This window comes from Xenia sp. Carnegie-2017, unplaced genomic scaffold (assembly GCF_021976095.1).
Source record: "Xenia sp. Carnegie-2017 unplaced genomic scaffold, XeniaSp_v1 HiC_scaffold_22, whole genome shotgun sequence".
Taxonomy (NCBI): Eukaryota; Metazoa; Cnidaria; class Anthozoa; order Malacalcyonacea; family Xeniidae; genus Xenia; species Xenia sp. Carnegie-2017.
The window spans coordinates 7,594,070-7,618,872 of record NW_025813485.1 but is presented as its reverse complement, the minus strand read 5'-3'; the positions used below and the strand labels follow the sequence as shown (position 1 = coordinate 7,618,872).

The 24,803-nt window shown below is 35.8% G+C and overlaps 2 protein-coding genes across 4 annotated transcripts in view; both read left to right on the top strand.

Annotated features, from left to right (window-relative positions):
* The window catches only part of LOC124446033 (voltage-dependent calcium channel subunit alpha-2/delta-3-like), a 28,951-nt gene extending 8,731 nt beyond the window's left edge, over positions 1–20,220 (top strand). Inside the window, exons 14-43 of one of the 2 annotated variants that reach the window (XM_046996824.1) lie at positions 1,251–1,376; positions 2,023–2,104; positions 3,116–3,165; positions 3,583–3,654; positions 4,464–4,517; positions 5,211–5,279; positions 5,643–5,717; positions 6,231–6,314; positions 6,580–6,666; positions 7,171–7,232; positions 8,391–8,446; positions 8,540–8,603; positions 8,884–8,939; positions 9,265–9,352; positions 10,409–10,465; positions 10,865–10,971; positions 12,089–12,148; positions 12,660–12,712; positions 13,529–13,546; positions 13,941–14,000; positions 14,081–14,154; positions 14,667–14,742; positions 15,476–15,528; positions 16,044–16,093; positions 16,239–16,322; positions 16,653–16,683; positions 17,426–17,523; positions 18,026–18,108; positions 18,803–18,915; positions 19,797–20,220. In XM_046996824.1, coding sequence (XP_046852780.1) covers positions 1,251–1,376; positions 2,023–2,104; positions 3,116–3,165; positions 3,583–3,654; positions 4,464–4,517; positions 5,211–5,279; positions 5,643–5,717; positions 6,231–6,314; positions 6,580–6,666; positions 7,171–7,232; positions 8,391–8,446; positions 8,540–8,603; positions 8,884–8,939; positions 9,265–9,352; positions 10,409–10,465; positions 10,865–10,971; positions 12,089–12,148; positions 12,660–12,712; positions 13,529–13,546; positions 13,941–14,000; positions 14,081–14,154; positions 14,667–14,742; positions 15,476–15,528; positions 16,044–16,093; positions 16,239–16,322; positions 16,653–16,683; positions 17,426–17,523; positions 18,026–18,108; positions 18,803–18,910 — 2,037 coding nt within the window. In that variant the 3' untranslated portion in view covers positions 18,911–18,915; positions 19,797–20,220. Of the gene's footprint in view, positions 1–1,250; positions 1,377–2,022; positions 2,105–3,115; positions 3,166–3,582; positions 3,655–4,463; positions 4,518–5,210; positions 5,280–5,642; positions 5,718–6,230; positions 6,315–6,579; positions 6,667–7,170; positions 7,233–8,390; positions 8,447–8,539; positions 8,604–8,883; positions 8,940–9,264; positions 9,353–10,408; positions 10,466–10,864; positions 10,972–12,088; positions 12,149–12,659; positions 12,713–13,528; positions 13,547–13,940; positions 14,001–14,080; positions 14,155–14,666; positions 14,743–15,475; positions 15,529–16,043; positions 16,094–16,238; positions 16,323–16,652; positions 16,684–17,425; positions 17,524–18,025; positions 18,109–18,802; positions 19,677–19,796 lie in introns of those variants that run through there. The other variant, XM_046996825.1, reaches the window with a different exon arrangement.
* A 1,137-nt stretch (positions 20,221–21,357) lies between these two features.
* Positions 21,358–24,803, top strand: LOC124447005 (2'-deoxynucleoside 5'-phosphate N-hydrolase 1-like). 2 transcript variants are annotated; one of them, XM_046997904.1, is made up of 5 exons: positions 21,358–21,615; positions 21,722–21,787; positions 23,207–23,317; positions 23,389–23,544; positions 24,459–24,803. In XM_046997904.1, exons 1-4 carry the CDS (start codon positions 21,375–21,377, stop codon positions 23,505–23,507), a joined length of 537 nt encoding a protein of 178 aa, XP_046853860.1. In that variant the 5' UTR covers positions 21,358–21,374; the 3' UTR covers positions 23,508–23,544; positions 24,459–24,803. The 2 variants fall into 2 exon arrangements, with proteins under 2 accessions (XP_046853860.1, XP_046853859.1); XM_046997903.1 differs by lacking the exon at positions 24,459–24,803 and having other exon boundaries at positions 23,389–23,628.

Genomic DNA, 24,803 nt, shown 5'->3' with positions numbered 1-24,803 from the left:
ACCACGCATGCCCAGATAATTTCTTTGATAATTTGCGACGAAGTGAGCTAATTGCCACCAAAGTAGTGCAAGTGTATCTAGTTAGTCGTTTCCATGACCATGAACAATTAGTGGAGTGGACTGCGCATGCTCGAATGCATGCGCAGATGATTTCCCAATTAAATTGTTCAAAACATGCTATTTACTTAAATCGGTGCTACTAAATGCATTTTCCCGTTGCCATGGCCATGAACTTGTGCAGCTGGTAAAGTCGACTGCGCAAGCTCAAGCTGACTGGGATTGCTCAAGCTGACTGCGCATGCCCAAATGATTTATCTTAAAATTTGTGACTGAGGGAGCTATTTACACCATAGTCGTTACTAGTACATCCATTTGCTCGTTGCGATGACCATGAACTTAGAGAGTTGATGGAGTTGACTACGCATGCTCAAATTAATTCTCAAATAATTTGTGACAGAGCGAGCTCTGAAATTTGTATTTGTAAATGAGCTGAGCAAATTTTCAATCATATATTTTTAGCATGCTCTTTGTCTTCTTAAGCTTGCTTTGACAAATGCATCAAACTCATCAACACTTTGTTACGCCGTTCGTAATATCCGCGATAACGTTAGAAATGTTTTTATTTTGTCTATAACTTTGTAACTGCATATTGCATGTCATATCCAAGCTTTCCTTTGATTTGACGGAAACTTGCACCTTCTACTTTTATAATTAGTCGTTCTGGATTTCTAAAATATGATTTACAAATACCCCAAGAGCATCATCTTTTTATTTTATTGCCACTATTCTACATATACAATACTATGTCCGACCATTTGATTGCCCGAATTTTGTATTATTATGTCGCATTTTTGACTCGTGTGTTTATTGTTGGAAAGGTGGATTGGGACATTAAACGAGAAATTGTGGTTGAAAAGTCGTCCACACCGTCCACTACTGTTACGTATAAATTGTTTCATCATGGTTCGTGACAAGTACGAACGCGACCTTTTTTAGGCCAATGTTAGCATGAAATACACCTACAGTCAATGTATTTGCATCAGAACTGTATTCTCAACTTTAATGATTGTAGTTGTGTTATTTTGCGTGTTAACTGAACATGCAAATAATACCTGAAGCGTTATAAGTCCCAAATCGCTTTCAGTTGTCGGTTTTTGTGTGAAAAGACTAGGAAAACAGGGCTATTTTTGAAGTAGTATCAGCGATAATGCTCAAAAAGGTGTTCAAACTTACTTTTGTTCTCATTACAGAAAGCGCGAAACTCCAACAAGAACAAAACGTCGAATTGCTCTCAAATAATTGCGTTCTTTACTGATGGAGTGGAAGGAGACACCGTAGCTGAAGATGTTTTCGATAAAAACAACAGAGAAAAAAAAGTAAATAGCCAGTTTAGCCATACCGCTGTCAGCAATATACGAGTCCTTTGTTCAAGTCTGTAAATCTCCATAGGCCACCTCTATATAGTTGCACTGACCGAAAAAAATTGTTGCAGAAACTCTTTGTACAGCTCCGAGAGCGAAAAATCATTATAATTTTCGAATCGTTACTCCTAGGAGTGGAGGATTGCTAATTACGTGGCCTGTAAGCAAATGTAAGGTTGTGGGCCTTTAAGTGATATCAATCCCCACCAAGTTCAGACTTATGACGACGTTAGCGTTCGTTGCGTTCCGATGCTTTTCTGTTTTTTGGCTTGTGTTTGTAGCGCACTATGCGCTAGTGGAAACGATAGGGAAAAGTTTAAAGTTGAAACGAAATTTTGAAAGCTATACTGACATGATCAGGGGAACTAGGAAACCAGCTGTTTTAAGAGTTTTTAGCATCGCGCATTTAAACCGTAGATAATACGAAATCCATTTTCCCGCAACACGAATTATGTCGAGATACCATCGACGAGCCTCTAGAAAGCTTAAGAATACTTCGCCTAATAGTCAATGCACTAATGACTCCAAGTGAGGTTTTATAGCACTGTCGACTCCTTTTTATAAATTCAGGTCTTTAACATTGGAATTTTGTTTGTTTCAGATTCGAGTGTTCACTTATTTGGTAGGTCGTGATAAAGGGAGCCCTTCAAAGGCCGTACGTTGGATTGCATGTAAAAACAAAGGTAAACATTCCAAGGATGTCATGGTTGCCCATGTGTCTTCTCTCTTTATGTAATTTCATCGAGGTTGTCAAGCTTTCGCAACATGGAAACAAGTTTAGAGAATTGAAGCATTCAAATAATTAACGAACACCACATCACTTGAGTCAGATAAATAAAATTGTCATTAAGTGCATCGCTATCCACTTACATTTTGGACACCTCTATCTTTGTCACCATCCCTACACTTACTTACATAGGAAATATTTTTTCTTTGTTGCCATTTCTACACTTACTTACATGGTGAATATTTTTTCTTTGTCACCATTCCTATACTTACTTACATGGTGAATACTTTTTCTTTGTCACCATTCCTACACTTACTTACATGTTGAATACTTTTTCTTTGTCATCATTTCTACACTTACTTACATGGTGAATATTTTATCTTTGTCGCCATTCCTACACTTACTTACATGGTGAATACTTTTTCTTTTCCATGGTGAATACTTTTTCTTTGCCACCATTCCTGAATATTTTTCTTTGTCACCATTCCTATACTTACTTACATGGTGAATACTTTTTCTTTGCCACCATTCCTACACTTACTTACATGGTGAATATTTTTTCTTTGTCACCATTCCTATACTTACTTACATGGTGAATACTTTTTCTTTGTCATCATTCCTACACTTACTTACATGGTGAATATTTTTTCTTTGTCAACATTCCTTACATGTTGAATACTTACTTACATGGTGAAGATTTTATCTTTGTCGCCATTCCTATACTTACTTACATGGTGAATACTTTTTCTTTGCCACCATTCCTACACTTACTTACATGGTGAATATTTTTTCTTTGTCAACATTCCTACACTTACATGGTGAATACTTTTTCTTTGTCATCATTTCTACACTTACTTACATAGTGAATATTTTATCTTTGTCACCAATCTTTTTTCAATTGATGTCTGAAAAGAACAAAAAGTGCAATTTTCGATTAATGTTACATTCAGTTTCTTCTGTCTTTCAGGATTTTTTTACCGCATTGAAACATTAAGTGATGTTCGTCAAACTATTGTGGTATGTGTATTTAAAGATATTTTACGGTGGAGGCAAGACGAGATTGCGTACTTGTGCTCTTTGATACTTTGAAGATTGCATAACTCATAGTTGTTTGCTTGCCAAAACTGTTATCTGTCTCAAGTGATGCAAGGAAGCAAAAATTCATTGTAACTGCAGTCATTGTAATCAAAAAACGTTTATTGTGTGAAGTCACCCTGAAAATTATGTAGCACATTGAAATAGTAACTTTGAGGCGATGCACACTTTGTAAGTCTACCTTTGTGAATGGATTTCTGCTAAAAGGGTTCATGTAGATGTAGGCAACTTTGACTTTTTAATATTTAACACGTATATACCAAGGTTGATCTGCTTTGTTGATCTTTTTTCTGCCATCAGCTAAAACAAGTCTAATTTCATTTTGCTTTCTATAATTAGAAGTATGTCTCAGTTCTGAGCCGTTCAAGAAATCACAAGCCAGCGTGGACACCTGTATATGTAGATGCCTTGGTGAGACATTACACTCAGTTTCCACTACAAGATGAGTTTGATTTGATTGCCTCTATGACCAAGTGGCTTCTTTATAAAACTGTATTATGAGATTTCTCCATTCACGTGATCATACAGGGTTCGAACAAAACTTGAAATGTCCTTTAATGTCCTTAAATGTCCTTTAATTTGAATCGAAAATTCAAGGCCGTAAATGTACTTGAATTTATTAAGATGCGCTTGAAAGTGCTTAGATAAATTTTTTTGATCGAATTTTTGAAAACTATCTTTTCAGTAGTTTCTTTTCAAAATTGGAGTTGAAATTGTATCATTGCACAATGTCCAATTCATTGGGCGACAACGAAACCGAATCAAATTCATGTAAAATAATAACTCGTGCGCTTAAGGGTTAATGTCAGGTCTTTAAAGTAACCTACTATCATGGCAGCTTTCAAGCCATACGAAAACACACCATTTTCTCGTGACTCATTGGAAAAGTTCCTTTGTTTTAATTTTGATTATTTTTTTAATGATTTCTCACTTTAGTTGTGCTTTGTGTGCAATTCAGTGCCCTCCTCGACCTTAAATCTTTCAAAATATGCTCTGGAAAATTTTTGAAGTTGCTCGAATTTCATTATATGAGCATTGTACGAACCCCGGATCACTAGAGAATGCATGCTACCGAAATATTATGTTTCAACTCTCAAGGTTTTGCATGATCACGTCATCATTTATTCCCCTTATTGGGTTATTGAATATGACATAATGCTTTTACATACAAACATTTTCTTTTATGAGGTCAGAATGTTTTTCTTGTTGTTGTTTTTTAGGGTCTCGGATTGTTAACTTCCGTTGTAGTTCCCATTTTTGATAACACAACTAAGGTAATTGTTGGAGAAAAAAGAAATTTTTTGCTTATCATTACTTGCTATTGGCCATCCATAAAACTATATGATATAGCAAACACGAAATCTTTGCTCGCGGCATAATTTCCCCTGGCCACATGTTGAAACCTCATGAACATGGTTTCACACCCCTGCGAGCCTTAGCTAGAGGGGGCTCAGGAAGGATCCACTTTAGTAAAAAAAAGCGTCTTCCATTGCACGGTGACACCCACCAAACAGCCAGCAAAACCAAATCTCAACTACACAGCAGCACCCGCAGACACTTATAAAATCATTCTATAGTGCTAATTATATCAACAATGTAAGACATGCCAATCCCAGATTGAAAAACTGTGGTATTGAATGAACTATTTTTCCATGCTTTTTGAGGTCGTGATTTAATAATGTGCAAATTCACTCAATACTTTAACCAAGGGATCGATTTATGGGAGGGATATTTAGGTCTGCACCAGTTTGGATTATTGTTCGGATTAGGAGTAACAGAGCACGTTCTCTTCCAAAAATCTCCCATTCTTATTAAAGTGTACAAAATCTAACAAACTAAAGTCTGGCATTCTACGGTAACAAGTTGCCACTGAAATCTAGTCTTGATTTGAGCACTATCACCACAAAAACATGGTGTATCCATTCCCCTGCCTTAACTATTCCTATATTTATCCATATACCGTGTAGAAACATCTTGGTGTTATCGGATCGGACTTCACCTTGGAAGAAATTTTGTCGTTCTTTCCAGAACATCACGTAAGCGCCATGAATTCACTGCCTTTGCTGCTAAAAGATGCTTAAATGAATGATAATTTTGGTAGTATCTCATTACCACACAAGCCTTTGCTGCTAAAGAATGCTTAGATGAATTATAATTTTAGTAGTATCTCATTACCACACGAGCCTTTGCTGCTAAAGGATGCTTAGATAAATGATAATTTTAGTAGTATCTCATTACCACACGAGCCTTTGCTGCTAAAAGATGCTTAGATGAATGATAATTTTAGTAGTATCTCATTATCACACGATATGAGATCGAGGCTTGCAAGGATTTTTCTTTTCAATTTTTAACTTGGTTTATCAGAGAAAATTTTACCGCGTTCATATTTTCGTTTGCAGTTGGGAGCTGGTGGATATGCGTTCTCCATTACAAACAATGGCTTGGTTTTCTTTCATCCATTTTTGAAGAAAGAAGTATGAATTTCCTTTTGTATTTTTGTGGAATTTTTCCGAGCGAGTAAATCATGGCAGTAGTATACAGTCACAGCATTTAACGTAAAAATTTCTTCATAAAATCATCATTAGGTCTTATGCAACCATTCCCCGGGGAGTGAGAGACGAATGAAATGTTCGCCATGTTGGATGACGTTTGCATCGGAAATGAGGAAAATCCTTTGTTAAGATCATCCAACGTGGCGGCAATGAGGTGGCTTGAGCACCAAAAAAAATAGCAAGCCACTCTACGAGCTTTCATGAACCATCTTTAGCACGAAAAGCAAATTTGCCACCTGGACATCCTTTCTACAGAGCCCAGTAAGAGTGTTTTATGTTTAATAAAAGGTGGCAGATATTAGCCTAGTTATATTTTCACTTTTTCACTGTATGTATGTGAATTTTTCTAAAATAGATGAGCTTAACTTTCACGAAGCTTGGCGTGATAAACATAACTTTCAGCATGGTCACTAAATACACGGTTTATATTTTTAGGAAGGCCAAGTTTTAAAACAACCTCCCGATGTTTTCCTACGCGAATTATTGCATCATTTCAAGGATGAAAGTAAAACAGAGCAGGTACAGTTTCGTGCGCTTTAACACTCGCACGCCATGCATGTTGTCTGCTGTCAACTTTAAAAATATCGGCTGTGGTTTCAAGTTCAAAAGTGCGCAGATAAGATGAGTACGTGCGTAGTTGAGTCGACATTTCCCCAACAAACGTTTTTTAAGTAAGCGATAATCTTGTTTGCCACAGCTCCTCTAAAGAAAGGAATCTTGTCGCATGCCGACTTTACGTTCCTCCTGTCGTAGACCTAACTATTCTTAACTTTCATTACTGTAGATAACCATGGAAATGATCCTAGGGCAAACCAGGGATCTTAATGTACACGAGTTTAAAGAATTTCGTGTACTCGCCAAGTATAATCAGGTATTTTGATCGCCATTGTCACACACGACCATGTCGTCATGTTTCAAGACCCTTGAAAATCAACGTAAAAGTTAGAATTTATAAACGAGTAGCTGGGGCTAGCAGTCCGCAAAATTTTTTGACAATCAAGGTGAATCAGGCAATTTAGATACGTGGCTGTCGTGCCCTTAGTCACATCCGTTGCTGTCGTGCAAATAACCCCTTCCAAAAAAAATAAGACTAATTATTTTATATTATTCTATAAATGTATATATCCCTTTCAGTTCAGTGAAACTGATCTTCAACTTTTGACTTTCAAATAGATTTGAAAAATGCAAATGTTACGCAGTGAAATAAAATACATCAATTTCTATTTATAAAATTTCTTTTTGTGATGGTACTTGTGAGCTCTCTGATATTTCTTAATTGGGTAAATGGGATTTGTTTATTGAACGCGTGGTCGATATTAGCAATTTTGTCGCAACAAATTGTATGCGAGACGTGATTTTTCCTTCTTTTCTATAGTTTCGAGTTGTGAAAAGAAATCTTTCTTACTCTTATCGTCGTTTGGAAAATACACCTTTTAGGTTTGTGTACACTTTGTTACCATCAGTACTTCCATCTATGATGTAGAACAGGGGTAGCTACGTCCACCCCTCAGATTTTTATGATATAGGATTGTAAATTATCGATTAATGGTTATTACATGATGTGTTGTAATACGTTCCATTATTTCCTATTTTGTTCTCATCATTTTACATTTTATTATTATGTCTGTTTTGTACATATCAAATACCGCTCCATGAGCATTCCTCGTCGGCCAGAATAGCTTTTGATACTTTAATGTTCGACGGTATTATTTGCAGCATATTTTGTTTAAGAATTCAAACCGCTGTTAAAATGGAGAGATTTCATCGCGTAAATCTCAGAGCAAATTTAGGTTTTATTACTAGCAGAAAGCTTCTCCCATTTTCCCATCCGTATTTAGCTCGGAAAAACGTTCACTTGACGCGTACGTTTGCCAACACATGCCTAACCTACATTCAAATAATATCAATGAAATATGAAAAATACGAGGTCTACTTTTATTGCTATCGAAAGTTTGATTTTCATTTCCAGTTAAAAGGCTACATCATCTGCACTCTGCTTTATACATTAATTTCTTCACTGCTGTACCATTACTTCATAAATACATTTCCAATGTCTTCAAGTGAAATTTGAATTGATGTAAGCAACGTAGAACATATGAATGCAAATGGACAAAAACATATTTATTTTACTGATGAATGTTTAGATAATAATTCAGGACGAGTCCACTCATTCCTTTATAATGACGAAGCGAGCCCGCCAATCTTGCTCTAGCAATGCAAATTTTTCTCTTTTCACTCTTTGCCAAAACAGTATATTTCTATATAAATAAATTAGGATAATGCTCTGAAATTTATACGTAGTAGGACTGAAACCTGCTGGCTGCCGACTACGCCACTCGAGTGGGAAAACTACTTTCAGGTTTTGAAACATGCTCTGGTTTGCAAAATTTTCTATAGGTTGCTATTAGCACAGAATACTAACATACGAAAGGTCATCTTTTGTTGTTTTTGTGTAAGTACTATATGGCATTGATTGGCCTCATAGCCAGTGTAGCCATTTTGAAGTTGTCTCCAGTTCTTTTACAAAAATCGCAAAAGATGGTCTTCTATATGATACGATATTCAGTGTTATCATTGCGCTCTTCTTTTTGTTAGCGTTGGCATTGCACTTACTGATTATGGATCCAACGTCATCAAGTACTCAAATAATGGTTAGCCTTACAAACTTACGGGTTTTTTTTTTGCATTCTATACGTGAAATTCGATTGTTAATCAGTACTTTCTGCATTGATTATCTAACATAGCTTCCAATGTCAAATTTGACACACTTGAAAACAATGGCATCAAGGTTTCTGTTCCCCAAAAATGGTTGGTTACTTTACTTTGTTATCAATACTCTGTTGATCAATTTCTTGCTCTGAAAACTTCGCAATGTGTGAAGCTTGTTGTGTTTATTGTTTTTTTTTGTGAAGCTTATAATTTAAAAAATGCACTGAGCACTTAGATTTAGAATCGTAAATTTTATCGTCAAATCCTTTAAATGCTGCACGCCCAACCCGAATAGAATTGGGAAAATGCGAAGGAACTTGTTTGATTTTCATATATTAGCGGAAAAATTTCTATCTTTAATTGCAGTTTTATTCACTAGGTTCAACTGCACTGAGGTTTCCTTCGAATACAAAAATTCGAGCGAATTGAAGCAATGTAAGCAATTTGAATTTCATCAACTCTTTATTCCATCGTGTGTTTTAACTGACCGGGCTCAATTACATTTTATATATTGAAAAAAATAACGATCCTGGAACATAGTTTTATATTGATGGCGGGAGGGGGTGTCGCCAAAGTTGAGTGCAAGTAGGGCCCGGAGACCAATTTGAAAATGTAATTATGGCAGGAAAAGTGTTAGCGGTCTCTGTACCTAGCCAGCTCCCTCCCCCCCCCTCTTCCCCAGTGCTCTGTTAATCCTACTACTAGGACAATAGCAGTAACTCTTACTCTTAATCATCCACGTGCTTATTTTTGTTTTGAGGTTTGAAAGACATCCCTGAAGCAAAACTTGCCCATCTAGTTCACCACGATGTTGTTCATCTGAATGGATGGAAACCAAGAAAATCAAGGTGCCGTTTTTTGTTGTTTTCACTTGGAAGTTCACAAAAGGAACTTTTCCAACCCTCCCATGTCATGTGACATTTTCCTCCTTTGGATGAGTTATCATAAATTGCATTAGAAACTGGCATCGGGTGCATGAATCACTTTATCACGTGACGAAGTCTTTGTATCACGTGTGTTATATGAATAAGATTTTATATGTATCATATAAAACAATTATTGTCCTTGTCCTCGTTCAAATATGCTGTAAATATGTTCAAAACCAGCTTCGTCGCTTTTTTAGTGTTTTCCGCCACCTTTTTGCTCAAAAGCTTTCGCTCATCGTTTTTAGAAACTGTGGAAAACATTGCTATTATTTGATGTTTTTCAAAACCAGTATTTAATGGCGTCCATAATTGTAGAAACTGTTATTTGTAGATATGACGTCATACCTACAGATAGCGAGAATTATTATTCACTATGTGAGCATTCTTGGCTGTGATTGGTCAACTACCTTTCAGATAATTCTTGATATCTGACGTCACACCTACAGACAATAGTTTCTACATATATGGACGCCATTAAAAGCCGGTTTTGAAAAAAATCAAAACAACCTATGTTCACCACAGTTTCTAAGAACGATAAGCAAAAGCTTTTGAGCAAAAAATAAGTGGAAAACAATAAAAAAGGGACGAAGCTTGTTTTGAACTTATTTACAGCATATTTAAACGAAAAGAACTTGAAAAAACCGTTTTGTTTCAGCGACAAAGTAGCGAAGGTTTGAAAATGTTTTACATTTATCAGTTTTAATAATATTTCAGTTAGTTTTTTTTGAGGTGAATAATAAAACAAATATTGAATTCGTATTTCGCATGATATCAAGAATTATTCGGACCTCAGTCTATGTTATCCGCCTCAGCTTCGCTTCGGCTTACATTGACCTCGGTCTGAATAATTCTTGATATCATGCACAACCACATCCAATAATTGCTTATTATTAAGTATGTTAGCTATAATTAGAACAATCAATTCTATAAAAGTAGCAATCAGCTATTTATTTTGTCATATTTCTTTCTTTTTAATTGTGAACTGAGCAGCATCTCTACATTTTTTGGCTCAATCTCGGGTGTAACCTACTCCAAGTAAGTTATGGATCTTATCGTTCCTACCGAATTCGAAACGTCCTTGCATGCAGATTTTTCCAAGCATGTTACTTTTGAAAGGTTTTTGCATTTGTCTAAATTACCTTTCATTGCGGTCGAGATTCCTGGTTCCCGTTCTTCTTGAAAATAGTTTAGTTTGGGAGCACATTGTAAGAACACAAATTTTATATTTTTCTTCAAGACAAGATGAAAATATGTACTCTTATTCTCATCCTATTGAGGGGTGAATTCATCTTACTAAAATCCTTAATTTTCCAATTGCTTTGTCGAAAAAGCTGCCATGTTGATTTTCCTTGGTTTTTATAGTATACACGTTTGCGTTACCTCTAAAATTGAGATTAAAATGTCTTTATTTTCCCTTGCGTTGTTGCATTTCAGTACGATGGAAACATTCGACGGTTCTTCGATTAAACAAGAGTATTTCGAACGAGCTGCCGATACGTGGATGAGCCCGCGATTAATATTTTCTTATCGGAAAAATGAAGGTAATTTTTGACGACGCGTCTTTTACATTTTTTAATCCAAATGTCACGAATAACAAATAGGCTTGTCACTTGTGGCATTGTGCATTAAAGTGATCTTTTCATGTCTTTTAATTGGGCTATTTAGATACTTCGGTAGTTTTTAAACACGTTTGCAATATATCTTTTAAATTTGAACTTCGCAGATTTTATGGAGCTCCGTTTCGGTAATTTTTTGGTTGACCTTGAGTGAAACTTAAAAAAAATGGAGCGATAGGCTAGATCTGACGTCATACGAGGAACGCGCTTTTTAGAAAACATTGTATTTTATATGTATGGGCTCGTGGAAAGCGTAGCTGCGTCATTCCATTACACCCTTTTGAGGTATCTTATTGTGTGAATATCCAGTACAACCGATTTCTTGGTATCATACAATCCTCGATATGACGTCATAAATAACTTTTGAAAATAGCTTTTTCATTCAGGCAGTCAAACGTTGAAAATGGTTCTGAGCCTCAAATTCACAAAAAAAGTTTCTCTGTTGAGTTTCGTTTTGTTTCGTAGTTGTTGCACATATATGTTACAATGGCTTGGTTTTCTAACTTACATCGTAAATCGTTTAGTGTTAAAAGTTTAGTCTCCTCAGCTGCACAGGCTTTTTGCTTTTCACTTGATCAAGAGTTCTAACAAACGTCTCCGAGGATGGCATGAGCCAGTGCAAACCCGAAAAACACCTTTATTTCTTTAGTAAAATAATGATAATGCCCGAGAAACAGATAAATTCAAAACAAATGTTTAACATTTAACGTGTGTTCAGGTGCAAATTCTCTTCGTTTGATTTAATTTATCGAGCTCAAGTTGGTTTCCCATCTTTTCACTGGCTAATGCAAACTCAGCTATTGACCAATCAGTGCACGCGTTGTGTTGTTGTATTCAAAAATTTGCTAACTTTTTTTGTAAAATTTGGTTTAATGGATTTTACCATAGTGACTAAACTAATGGACTGCCAAAAAATTTTTCAAGCGTGACCCTTGCCATGTGATATTATAGCGTTAACACGTGTTACCCAAGAGGGCAAATGCATGCACTTGCTAAATGTTGATAAAGTGTTTTATTTTATTTTCCGTTTCTCTTCTTCTAGTGACTATAAGCAAAGCTGTTGTTGGCAAAGCTTCGGACAATGAAAAGGTGCTTTGGGGAGGTAATTTGCTACGAAGTGAAATGTCCTTAAATGTCGATATAAATGAGTACAAATGTTATTTTCGAGAAATTGCTTGTAGAAAATGTTTTGATTAATAATTATGATGAAAAGTTCGTGATATAAGAAAAGCAAAATGAAAGGACAGTTGCCAACTATTTTGGATTGTTTGCTTTTTCCCTTTTTTGTCAACGGAGCCTGCAAACGATTTTTTGTCAACGTTATTGCGTCACATCATCGATCTCGTCTATGAAACTTTAGAACTTTTTTTTTACTGTTTTCGAAATTTTAGAAATAGAAATAAAATAAGCAGTTACTATTTTTAAAGTTTTGTCTTGAAAAGAAAAAATATATTGTTTGAAGAAATCTTCCAGAGGGTACAAAATGAATTGAAAAGCTGTTCTATCGATGAAATAGCATACCACATGCAAGCCGTAGGGAATTATTTTCCCTGATAGATTGTTATTTTTTTTCATGAAGAACTGTAATAAAAATGGATCTATTCTTTTCACAGTGGCTGGAATGAAAGTAACTTCGTCTTCATTGGATAATTTGGTAAACAAAAGGGTAAGCATGTATAGATAGATATTTCTAAAGCTTTAACATGGGAACGTTCTGCTAAGGGTGCCTTGGAAACGTGTAACTTTGTTCATAGCAAGGTTCTGCATACAAACCAAATAATCTGAACATCTCGTTTAGCGAGAGATGTTATTTAACTTGCTCAATGCTCACGTCCAAGTGGCGGACACCTTTGCATTTGCAAGCCATGAAATATTTTTTGTTTCGCAAATATCCGACTCGAACTACCATCATTTTTAACAGCCAAGTTTCAGAATTATTTCTTTGACATTATTTTATTGCTGTAAATGAGTAGAAATCGATGCAAATGTCCAAAATTAGCCGAATTCATCAAAATGGAGCTTTGCTTCGTGCTTTTTGTAAGCATATCTTTTGATGTTAGTAACTGAAAGTGAAACTTTGTCACTTGTTGTACTACACGGTAATAGAGTTCAAAGAAAAATGTAATTATTTTTGTGCCCTCCATGTACCTCGTAATCATTGAAATTATTCATGGCACTTGTAAGAATTGGTGGCGTTCGTTAGCAATAAATCTCTAAAACTTGTATCTTGATGAGAATTTATGATACGTTTCGATACGTTAGTCTTGCGATGGAAAACGTCTTAAAGCTAGTGGAATTGGTTAGCAAAGCGTTTGGATTAGACATTTATTTGGATAAAACAGTGTTTGAACTGGAAAGAAATTGGGTCGTTCATGCAGTAATGAGATAGGACAGCAGTCAGATGGGACTAACGTCTTTCAATCAAGATAATTTTTTATACGAAACAAAGTGGTTAATTAATGTTTTTCGTTTATTTTATTAGTGTGAAGAAGCCGACGGGGTATGTGAAGTTGAAAATTATTATATTTTTTAAACAGTTATTTCTTGCTTGTATCGTTATGCCTTGTACTAAATTCCTGGGCTTGGAAAGGTACACTTAGGCTTAGCTATAGGGTGTTTTTACCTGTCGTCTTGTTGGAAGAAAATCTTATACAATGAAAAGAATTTATGTTAATCATGCTCTGTTGAGCCACGGCACTTCGTGTAACAACCAACCAACATGATCGTTTTGACGTCACATGCAAACACTCTGTATGGTTAGGTTAGGGTCTCTCTGTACGGTCTGAAATATCATAAGCTCCTTTTTGCCGGAAACACGTGACATCAAGGTGTTCTCTCTGTTCAATAGATTGCATCAATGGTTTTATCTCTGTCATACTATTCCTGTTTTTCAGGATTATCAGTGTTATTTGCTTGACGAGAATGGTTTTGTTGTGGCTTCAAGTAACAACGAGGTGACGTTCACCTTTGTCAACAATTTATTTATTTCTTGCGTATATTGTTCAATATTGAAATTCTCGCTTTTTTTCTGTAGACGGCAGATGACTGCAAGGGCCAAATTAAAGGAGAAATCATGAATGATTTGATAAATTTTCATGTTTATGAAAAGTAAGAATATATGTATGAAGTCTCTTCCATGGCCTATGTTATTTGGGGTGTTTTCGGGGTATAAGGTTCTAAGCGTCAATTGTGTCAAAAAAAGTGGCGCGTATTATGGGTGTGATTTAAGTTTGGTTGCCGAAAACGCATTTCCGCCAACAAAATCAGAGGTTTTTTGACACATCGAGAAACCTTGAAAGGATACTTCTCTTGATCCCTCCAACGTTAGAAGTATTTATACTTCTAGTTTGATAATTTGGGCAACAAAAATCGAATTTGATAAGCCAGATGATTCCAAAACTCACGACCAATTTTTGCAGTCATTGCCATCACGTTTTATGAACTCAGCAATAAAATTAATTTTAACAACAAAATATCGTTTGTTTATGTGGAACTTATATCAAATTTCAGACAGAATACAGCAGCAACGAAGTCGCTATTTCTTTATGCATGTCATTCTTTGACCTAAACGATGTCTTAATAGTTAAACATTACATTGCTTCTCGATTTGTGTTATATAGATACAATTTTACTGATGTTCAAGCGTTATGTACTAAAAGCGAAAGCACACCAAGCGGTTCTGTTCGACTTTTAGATGTAAGTGAACGTTGGTTCCCACTTTTGATACATCCCAGGGATGCATGATGGTGAAGTGCAGACGCTTGAGTTGATGGTGAGGTGTAGACTATCGTTTATAGATGGTGAGATGCAGATTCTCTTGTAGATGATGAGCTTTAGATTCCCGTGTAGATCATGAGGTGTAGATTCCCCAGTAGGTGAAGAGGCCTTGATAATGAGGTATAGAGGTTTAGACTTTCTTTTAGATGACCAGGTTCAGACTTCCTTGTAGATGACGAGATGAAGACTCAAAGAGTTTTAATTTGGTTGATGAGCAAAAAATTTCAGATGTAATTTGCCAATAATGGCAGTGCTGTTATACGTCAGTACATAAATAACACATGTTGTATGTTGTACGTGTTAAATATTACCATGTATCCTGTACGTGATCCTTTAGATTCAGAGGCTATGTTTTAGCGGAACACATGTATTAGATTATGAATTTACGAGTTGAAAAGACGCGGGAATCGAGAATATTTTGCATCCACGACAACAACTAGTTTCTGCCATAAATTTTTACCACAATTAACTGCATTTATGTATGTAATGCTGTATTGTGCTAAAGTGTTGCATAATTGTAAAGATCGTTCATTGCATATATTTTCATCCGATTATAAATTATGAATGTTAACAATCCTGTGTAGTTGTTTCATTTTCCAGATATGCCATCGGTTACATTTACCAACGTGGTTTCCATCTTATTTCATTTTAGCCTCTTTTTTCATTGGTGAACTACGCTAAATGGTGGATTCAAACAGTTGCGCTGTAAGTATTTTTCTATTGATTGTAAAATTTATCAATATTGTTGGCAATGAAGTACTCAGGCGGGAAACGGATTCTCATTGGCAACGGAGCCAATAAAGTGTCAGGCGGGAAACTGATTGTAAAATTGTCGAAATTTACGTGTAGATTTGATATATTTTCGACATGATACATGATGCTTTCAAAACTGTTTTTGATTCCAGCATATTTTATAAATCCCGTCGGAGCTGTATAAAAACGCACTCTCTTAAGGATTCAAGTATGGCAGTTACTGTTTTGCATTCGTCAGTCTATATGCTGGCTATATCAGTTGATAATTCAAAAATTAATTAACTTAAACCGAAGTCCCTGTGGGAACCATTTTTCGAAAAAATTGTTACACAGAAATTTAAGAAAGTTTAAAACAGAGTTTGGTCGAAGGTATAAAACGAGACCAAGATTCAGAAAGGTTACTGTATCTGTTCTGAACAATCCAAACTCATTATTTCCGTAGCCAATTCCCAATTTTTTTTGTGTAGGAGCATGATACAGTACAGTCTTTATTCGATTTTCACTTATCAAAACCAAGGTATGTGAATGTCAATGTAATATAGCAAGAGTCCAAAGTTTTTATTGTTGTATGGGAGATCAAAATAACCCTTCTAAATGATGACATGTTGTAACCGTAATCATCAAATTTTCTGTGTTCATGTGGTTATGTGTATAATTGATAGTGAAAGCTGTAAACAACCAAGAAAGAACATCCTGTTTCAAAAACATACCTTTGTACTATCGTGATGCTGCACAGGAAATTAAAGGTATGAGTTAAATGATTTTTTGTTACAAATAAACCGAGACCTGCCCGAATCTGCATAGTTTTGTTCCTGTTGTCCCCCTATCAGAGGGGGACTTCATTAAACCGACTCCTCAATTTGTTTGCGTCGTTTAGTACATGCATGAACTTCGTCTGCGACATCAAGCAGGCAAAGCACAAAACACATAACGGCCAAACAGGCCTTGTCAGCCATCTCCGTTATCATGGGGTGCCGGCCTTAAGATTGAAGCACTTTCGTAGTCATGATCATATGCATATCTAATGCATTTTTTAATCAAGATTTCTGTCTGGTTCGTTGATTTCTCTTGTCTAGGCGATGGGATTGGTGGCAATGGCCGTGTCAGGTGCAGTACAACTTATAGATCAAAATATTTTTCTTGCAACTACTCGTAACGCTTGGTGTATTTTTCATTTGCTTCAACTTGTCTTTTTTGGTGCTGTATTGTGAATACGAGCGTAAATTCAAGGATGACAATTCACAAATATAAACTTTGAGTGCGATGATCCAAAATGCTTGTTTTGCATTTTTGTTATTTCTGAGCGATACAAATCGATGAGTACTTTCTATATTATCCCGCAGAAACATATGGAATATAGAGATATGTTTGATTTTCTGGCGTCTTTTCTCATCGAGGATGGTAAACATCACTAGCTTCAAGACGTTTTTCAGCAATTTTATCCCAGTAACACCGGACTCTTTTCTCAAGCTTTTCCACTACATGTCGAAATTTGTGAATGTTGTCATTTTGGAAATGGAAGCTCACTATTAGATATGGCAATTTTTAAGCCTCAGTATACGATTGTATATGTGGCTGTTTCGGTATTCTGGGTGAAATTTGCCATGTTTTCATATGAAGCAATACATCAACCCTCTTTAATGTCATAGTGACAAGTCTGTGGAATTAAGATTTTTTGGAATAATCGGCCAATGGAAATAACATTTGTAAAACTACACCAAAATTTAACTGTAGGAGTCATGAACTTTCTCATTTTTGCTACGCCAAAGCGATTCGAAAACACGAATGAATTTTTTTGATTTAAAATTTATTATGTAACCAGGCTTTTTCACGTTTTATTACTGTACAGAAACTACACTTGGAGCTCTGTTGGCAACACCAACTTACTGTTACTCATCGTTAATGGAAGTAAAATTTGTCTTGGAAGTAAAGCTGCGAGCAACATAAATATCCTTTTTCTTTTCACGTCTTTACCTAAGGTTTTTTAAACTTCTGTGATATTCAGTTAGGCTGACACCAGTGGCGGTTTTACGATGACCACGAGCACCGTGGGCGTGCTCGACAAAAAATAGAAGCATTGCAAATGAACGGCCCCCGACAAGATGAAATATCTTATTCATTCTATGGATTTATGAAATGAATGTATAGAATCGTAAAGAGCCTTAAGTTTGTTAAAGAAGAGAGTTTGGGTTAAGAATTGTACAGCGATTCCAGCTAAGATTTTTTTGGTTGAAGTTGTCTTGAGCATTGTTTTGTTTTTGTGAGCCTGCGGACTTGTTTTTCTGATGTTTTTCAAGGAATGCACACCTTCTCCCACATTTCGCATGACCCCACCTCTCCCCGTGCTCCCGCCCCTCTTCTCCCCCAGTCCAAAGCAAGTGCCATCAAATTAGTTGTCTATCTTTAATTGTTGATGGGTGTCATTTCTTTATCCTTAACTATCGCTTACATAATTACGCCATGTCTTGTGAAGATTTAGATTCCTTTCGCGTGGCTGGCGAGAACTTTGGCCGATGCACACCAGAAGAAAATGTAATTAAATTAGTTTTTTTCTCCATTTTGTACAACACCTAAACTAGCATCAAATCCATTTTCGAATAAATCTTGAAAGCCGGAAAAGGGGGCTTATCCTGGTTTGGTTGGTAGCAACGATATTCCTTTTCGTAAAACGATCCTTGCAAAAATTCACATCTTATTAAAAGTTTGATGCGTGCAGTGTAGGGATCTTAGATGGAAGTTGTGTTCATTTTATCACATATATACATAATTGTGACCAGGGATATACCGGGCGGAAAGCGAACTTTAAATATAAATATCAAAGCCCAGCTTTTAAAAGAGCCATTTAATGCATAAAAAGAAATATTTATTTAAAAGTGTAACGTTTCGTCTTGACTCTCAAGACATCATCAGACAATATTGAATTACAAGTATAGAGGGATATATATATATATATAATAGCCATTTACATAATATTAAAATTACATGGTGGGATGAAAACGTGTTAATAAATATTGGATAAGATGGTATGACGTGGGATAAATAGAAACACGAAAGAATAAAAAAAAAACACAAACAATCATAAAGTATACAGACATGAGGACGGACGAAATTAGATTAAAGCAACTGAAGGACATACGTTTATATATATATAAGTGGAAAGATTTTTCAAGTAGATCTTTTAGCCGCATGCATTTGTGCAATGCCTTTTCTTGTGTATCTTATATAGGAATCAACCGTTTGCAGTTCTGGCAGGTTTACAATGCCCTCTGTTCCTTTGTTGGTTTCTTCACAAGTTGTGTTGTTGATAATGTACATTGGCAAATGTTTCCGTTGATATTGGTGGGTAGCACACTCATATGTCGGCAAAAGTAACTAAGATGTATCTATGAGTATGGTTTGTAAGTAAAATTATGTTGCAAATAGCATTTATCCTAGTTTTTATTTATTTGATTGCATTGTTTCAACTTATGTAAATATTTGTTAATTTGATTTCATGAGATGATACGTAAATATACATGCCCAATTTAAGTAGGACTAAAGTTAAGGTGGGCAAGATTTCACAGTAGCAGCTATTTATCCCAGTGTGTAACTGGAGGGAGTTTATGGTGGTGAAGAAAGGTGATGGTCTTCCTGAGTCGTCGTTACTTCACTCACACTATACCGTGGAGGGGAAGTGAGAAAAATCATCAAAGAAAGACAATATAAATCTTCAACATTTCAACTGAAATTAATGTAACAATTAAGTATCGTTAGGTGAAATACCATAATACTCATTGGTAATAAACTTTAAAGTATATTTTTAAGAATGACATTTTTTACTTCATGGATAACATATATGCATAAAGAAATTGCTTTTCCTACCTGGCCAAATTACGTCATTTTGTGTTACAGCGTCTTTCTCATGTAGAATGTCTGTGGAATGGAGACTGGGTAGAGCTTCCTGAGTTTAGCACCCCTAAAATGACGTATTTAAAAAAATGGCCTTGTCATTCTTAAAAGTATAAACACTTCAATCATATATATCGACGACTTGTAATTAGTAGATTGTACTATTTTGTAGATCGAACCGCATATTAAACGTGTATTAATTATTAGTATAACACGATGCGATACCGTACGTACCATGCTCTCCCTCCAATAGCCTTGCTAACTCCAAGTCTCGTTACTCTCAACCCACGCAATTCAGGTATATCCCTGAAGAGGGCTGCATCCCCTTACAGATGCTGCTAGCTGCAAGTTTTGTGCTATTTGACCCCTTTCTTGCCGTCGGAACGTCTGAATCCCGATCAAGACGCTGACTGAAAGTCAAGGGAAAAATATGGTGGTAAGGAAAGAGTTAATTTGATATATAAATCACAAGCTAAATTACAGAACAATAAAACGAAGTCGCTACATAATCATGAATTGTTTCTTTCTACAAAATGTACAAAGATATCATTTCCTGAAGAAATACACAATTAAAAATTCAAGTTACTCGAGATGCGATAACTTGTGAATTACCCATTGCAAATGGATGATTATGTTGGGCTTCCTTTGGTCGTGTGTTGAGAATAACATTTCTTACATGCATGAGTTTAATATATTTTGTAAGTTGTGTTAAAAATCATCGGTAGTGTTGTCAATAAACATCCACGCATCTTGTCATTTTTTGCACTATCGTGTGGTCCAATAAATGGAGATGAAATAAGTAAAGTCGAAATGAGAAGAGAAAGAGGGACTTAGGGCAAAAGAGAAAGGTAGACATCTTCTGTGTTTCAGAGACTTACATGAAAAGTAGCTATAGAAACTTTGAAGCAAAATTTAATTCCTTGGGAAGAGGTAGACGTGAAGAAGTAATTTTTCTTTTAAAATGTTTGAGAAAACAAGGTGATGTCAAATAGAGTGATGGTTTCAACTTAGAAATAGAAAATGCGATTTTCAATGTGATACTGAGTTTGTTGGCTCATTTGAATTGAAATATAAGGAGAACTCTTGGCAAAATTTCCTCCACAGTCCTCACCCCACAACATCATTGTAACTTGAGAATATTAATTTGCCAATAGCTCCACAAGATCAATTCTTCACCCCACAACATTACTTTATCTCCGATGACATTTGTTCATTGCAACACAACAACATCAATCCTCTCCACACAACACCACTCCTCGCCACGTTTTGTTCATTACGTTTAGTATTTTTAGTATTTAGTATTTTTTCATAAAGAACTCGCGAGGTCGATCGCGAACATAGCAAAGTTTATATGAAAAAATGGATTGCTCCGAGTATGCGGCGCGCATTGGTTCGTAAATCAAGTATGTTGTAGGCATGCATTCTGCAAACTTGTATATCGTTTGATGATAGTAGTCAGGTTAAGTTTTCCACATTTTTCTAAACCATCACTCCCCAATGGTCTATGAATTTAAAATGTCTTCTTTACATGCAGTCGGTTTTGAGTTTTCAAAATTACTTTGCTTTTCAACAAGGCCTCCTCAAATACAATGAATGACTACAAAAATCGGAGCTAGTATAGAATTAAGTAGTCACATGATTCACCTCAAAAACTCACAAAACATTAGTTTTATCGCCCTACCAAAGCGGAAGAGTTAGCATATAATTATAATGTACACGATAGAAATATAAAGAACTTGTTACGTTTAAAGTTTTGCTTTTCAAAAGAGATCTTTTTGATACGCCTGTACGTGAAACACCTCAGCCATATTTGCTCTTTCGATGACGTCAAATTTCAATGAAATTAATGCTCCTTGTGTTATCACGCGTGTTTCGTGTACAAATAATGCAGAATTTTGAATGTTGTCGTTATGTGTCGGAACGTTTTATTATTTCGGTCACTTACGGTGAATAGATTTTGTTACAAATACAGTCATAGAAATCTGCGAATTTCCAGTAAGCTTATGGAAAAAGAACCGAAGTTTTACTTTGCTGGAAGCATTCGTGGCGGTCTAGGAGACGTGGAGTTATATAAAGACTTGATTAAGTACTTGCAAACCTTCGGTCATGTATTCACTGAGCATATCGGATCAAGTTATTCAACGTCTTCGGGTATGAAATTTGAGATAAGCCGGTGATTTGTCGCATCCTTATGTTCACCGCAAATATCTATTCGTGTCTGAATTTCTTAACGACTTACAGTCATTTTGTTTTATAGGTGAAGTTGAGTTAACCGACAAGTTTATTCACGACCGAGATTTGTCGTGGCTCGACCAAAGCGACGGTATGATAATCTTTCGGTATTACGTATTCGTTGATTTTAAAACGGTGACCCATACACGGTGTTGTTCGGAGCCCAGGAGCTGTGTACTTGCTGACGGACGACGGTGGTTTGCCCATAAAGCCCGTCCTCGGTCATGTTGTAATCGGTCAGCAGTCACCCTACCCTCCGTCGAGCAGTCACGTGGCACACTGGCAAAAATCTCGTAATATAAATACTCATGAACCAGTATAGTGAAAAATTTGCTATTAGAACTATAGTTTCATAGAAAAAGAACTCGTAAATGACAGTGGACTTTCTAAAACAGTTTAGTCATATCTCTTTGCATTCGCTAGATATTGAAGTTTTGCGATGACAGATGAAGTGACGTCACATTACATAATGAGTCGCTACGAATTTATAAAGATCTTTTGGTTTCCTGTCAGCTTTTGAATGAAATATCTTTGTCGAATTTTTATTCCAGAAGCACTTTACAACGACTGGAACTCAGTGCGGTTGATGAACACGTAAGAAACTATTCTTATTGGTTTAAATTCTTATTATGCCATGTGACGTCACTTTCTCTAGTGAAAAGTGATGTGACTCAACAGTTTTAGAAAGTCCGATATCATTTTACGAGTTTTTTTCAAAGAAACTGTGACTTTAATAACAAACTTTTCCGTTATGATGGCTTTTTAAGCTTATTAAGCAAACGCCATCATCTTTTGCAAGGTTCCAGATTTAGTTTCTTTAAGTAATTTAAATCGTTCGTTTAATTAAGAAAGTGCCAACAGGATTTTCTGTTCGCATGGACGTATTACACTGCATGCAGCAAATTAATTTCTTTCATCTTTAAATTTCCTATCTGCCATTAAAGCAAATACATATTTATCCGAGAAATTGGTATTCGTGCGGACCTCAAGCCATAATCACTTCTGTAAAGACTGTAGACACGCTTTCCTTTACTCGTAATTCCTTAACAAGAAATTGTCTGCCGTTTCAAGAACTTGTCAGCCATAATATCAAGTTTATGTCCACTGTCCAAGTACATAAACTTGAGACACGGTATCCTTTTGCAATCCCCCATTTGCAACTCGTTTTTTTCGTACAATTTAAACAGTGTTTTCATCTTTTGTTGTCTAGCTCACTGACCAATAGATAAACATTCCTCGTCGACTTTTGATTCCCAGCCGTCTTTGTATGCATGATAACTCGAAGTGTTTCTCTAGTTTGTATGGTGTAATTTATTTCGTTTTCAGATTTTTTAGCATCCATATTTCGAATCAAAATGTCTGTAATGTTTTTGCAAAAATGAATCAGCTAGTAGAGTAGCGCCCTTAAAAACCTTATGGTGTTTTTTTACAAGACCGTTTGGTCAACCTGTGGTGGACACTTGATACAGGCTCAACTTTATACTTTATCAGCTACTTATATTGTTCATAGCTCTTATTGCTGAAGTAACACAACCGTCTTTGGGTGTTGGATATGAAATTGGTCGAGCTATTGAAAAAGGAAAGAAGATTTTGTGTCTCTTTCGACCAGAATGTGGAAGAGGTTGTCCTGAATTGTTTTCTTTAAAATTGATTTCCCGCTCATAACAAACTATGCCATTGATGTGTTTTCAGTTTTGTCCGCAATGATCCGAGGGGCGGATGACGGTCGGCAGGTGATTGTGAGGGATTATAAAGGTGATGAAGCAAAAAAGATCATGAAAGACTTTCTGACTGCGAACGACTTGATATGATCACGAGGAACTATCAAGATGTTTGCGAATGATAAGGGTAATGTCGCAGAATTATTTTAATATGAGATTTTCTTCACAAATAAAATTTAGCAGCAGTGCTATTTTAAAACTTTCAAACAAACTTGTTTTGAACGTCCGTACTTCCTTTGAGTCGTGTACTTTTAGTAGATAAGATAAATAGATAAATTTGCAATCAAAGAGATCTGCTCATATAACATATTAGATAATGGAAATATCGCATCACCAACAAAACAGGACGGTTGATGATGAAACGTTGTTTAAGATTTCAATGATGAAAAAGTCTTAGTTCCTGTTTTAGACTCAGTGCTGCCGTCAGTCTCGTGATAGTATTAGTTTTAGTGTTAGTGCAATTGCTTTTGTTAATCTTACTCTTGGTGTTGTCTTAGTGCTTTTGTTAGTTTTATAGTTAGTAGCTATATAATTTCTGCTGGTACTCATAGTGTTTGAGCTTGTCTTACAGTGCCGGTTGTCTTAGTGTTAACGATCCAGTGGTGATCTGATTGATAGTTTTAAATAGTCATAGTGCTTGGTCTTAGTACTAATTATTGCATGTCTTAATTAGTGGTGATTTTAATCTTAGTGCTGATGTTAGACTTACTGCTGGTGTTGACCAAACAATGTACACAGTGTTGGACTTAGTGTTAGTATTATTCTTAATGCTAACAAGTGTTCGTCCTCGTCTTTGTCTTGGTGATGTTGTTAGTTTAGTACTATAGTTTTAGTTTTATGATAATGTTTTCACTCATTTCACATTAAAAATGTCTTAATGTTGCTGTTGGTCTAAGTGATAGTGTTAGTCTTAGTCATAGGTGTATGAAGCGGCTAGGGGACTTGAGCTCCTAAATTTTCTAATGAGGGGTAGCTTAGTCCATTCTTATTTGCTGTAACCATTCTCTCACTTTTGCTATTTGCCCTTCCCACGGGTCGCAGGAACCCCAAGAACGAAGTATAAAGAAATTCAAACAGAAAACAGTTGAACTTGGTTTTGAAGAAAAGAAATGGATGAAAAAATTAATTAACTAACAAAGAAAAAGCTACAATAGAAGTATAACTGTAAAAATGGACAAAAGAGAAGTTAAGAACAGTCGTTGATGAATTGAAAGTTTCTTTTAAACAAACACAGGAAGATGGAAGGAGACAGAGGAAGCTTATAAAGAATGTGACTTGCTGCAAATAAATATCAACACCTCAACACCGTATATAAGTAGAAAATGATCCTAGTTCAATCTACATGAATTGGAATTTAGAGCTAATAGAGGTTGCTCGATCAACTAA

What these genes read in the sequence shown, in the direction of transcription:
- LOC124447005 (XM_046997904.1), top strand. Translation starts at nt 21,375, where the DNA reads ATGTGTCGGAACGTTTTATTATTTCGGTCACTTACGGTGAATAGATTT. An exon ending in GTGGCTCGACCAAAGCGACG is followed by an intron (nt 21,788 to 23,206) that starts GTATGATAATCT and finishes TATTGTTCATAG; the next exon opens with CTCTTATTGCTGAAGTAACA. An exon ending in TCGACCAGAATGTGGAAGAG is followed by an intron (nt 23,318 to 23,388) that starts GTTGTCCTGAAT and finishes ATGTGTTTTCAG; the next exon opens with TTTTGTCCGCAATGATCCGA.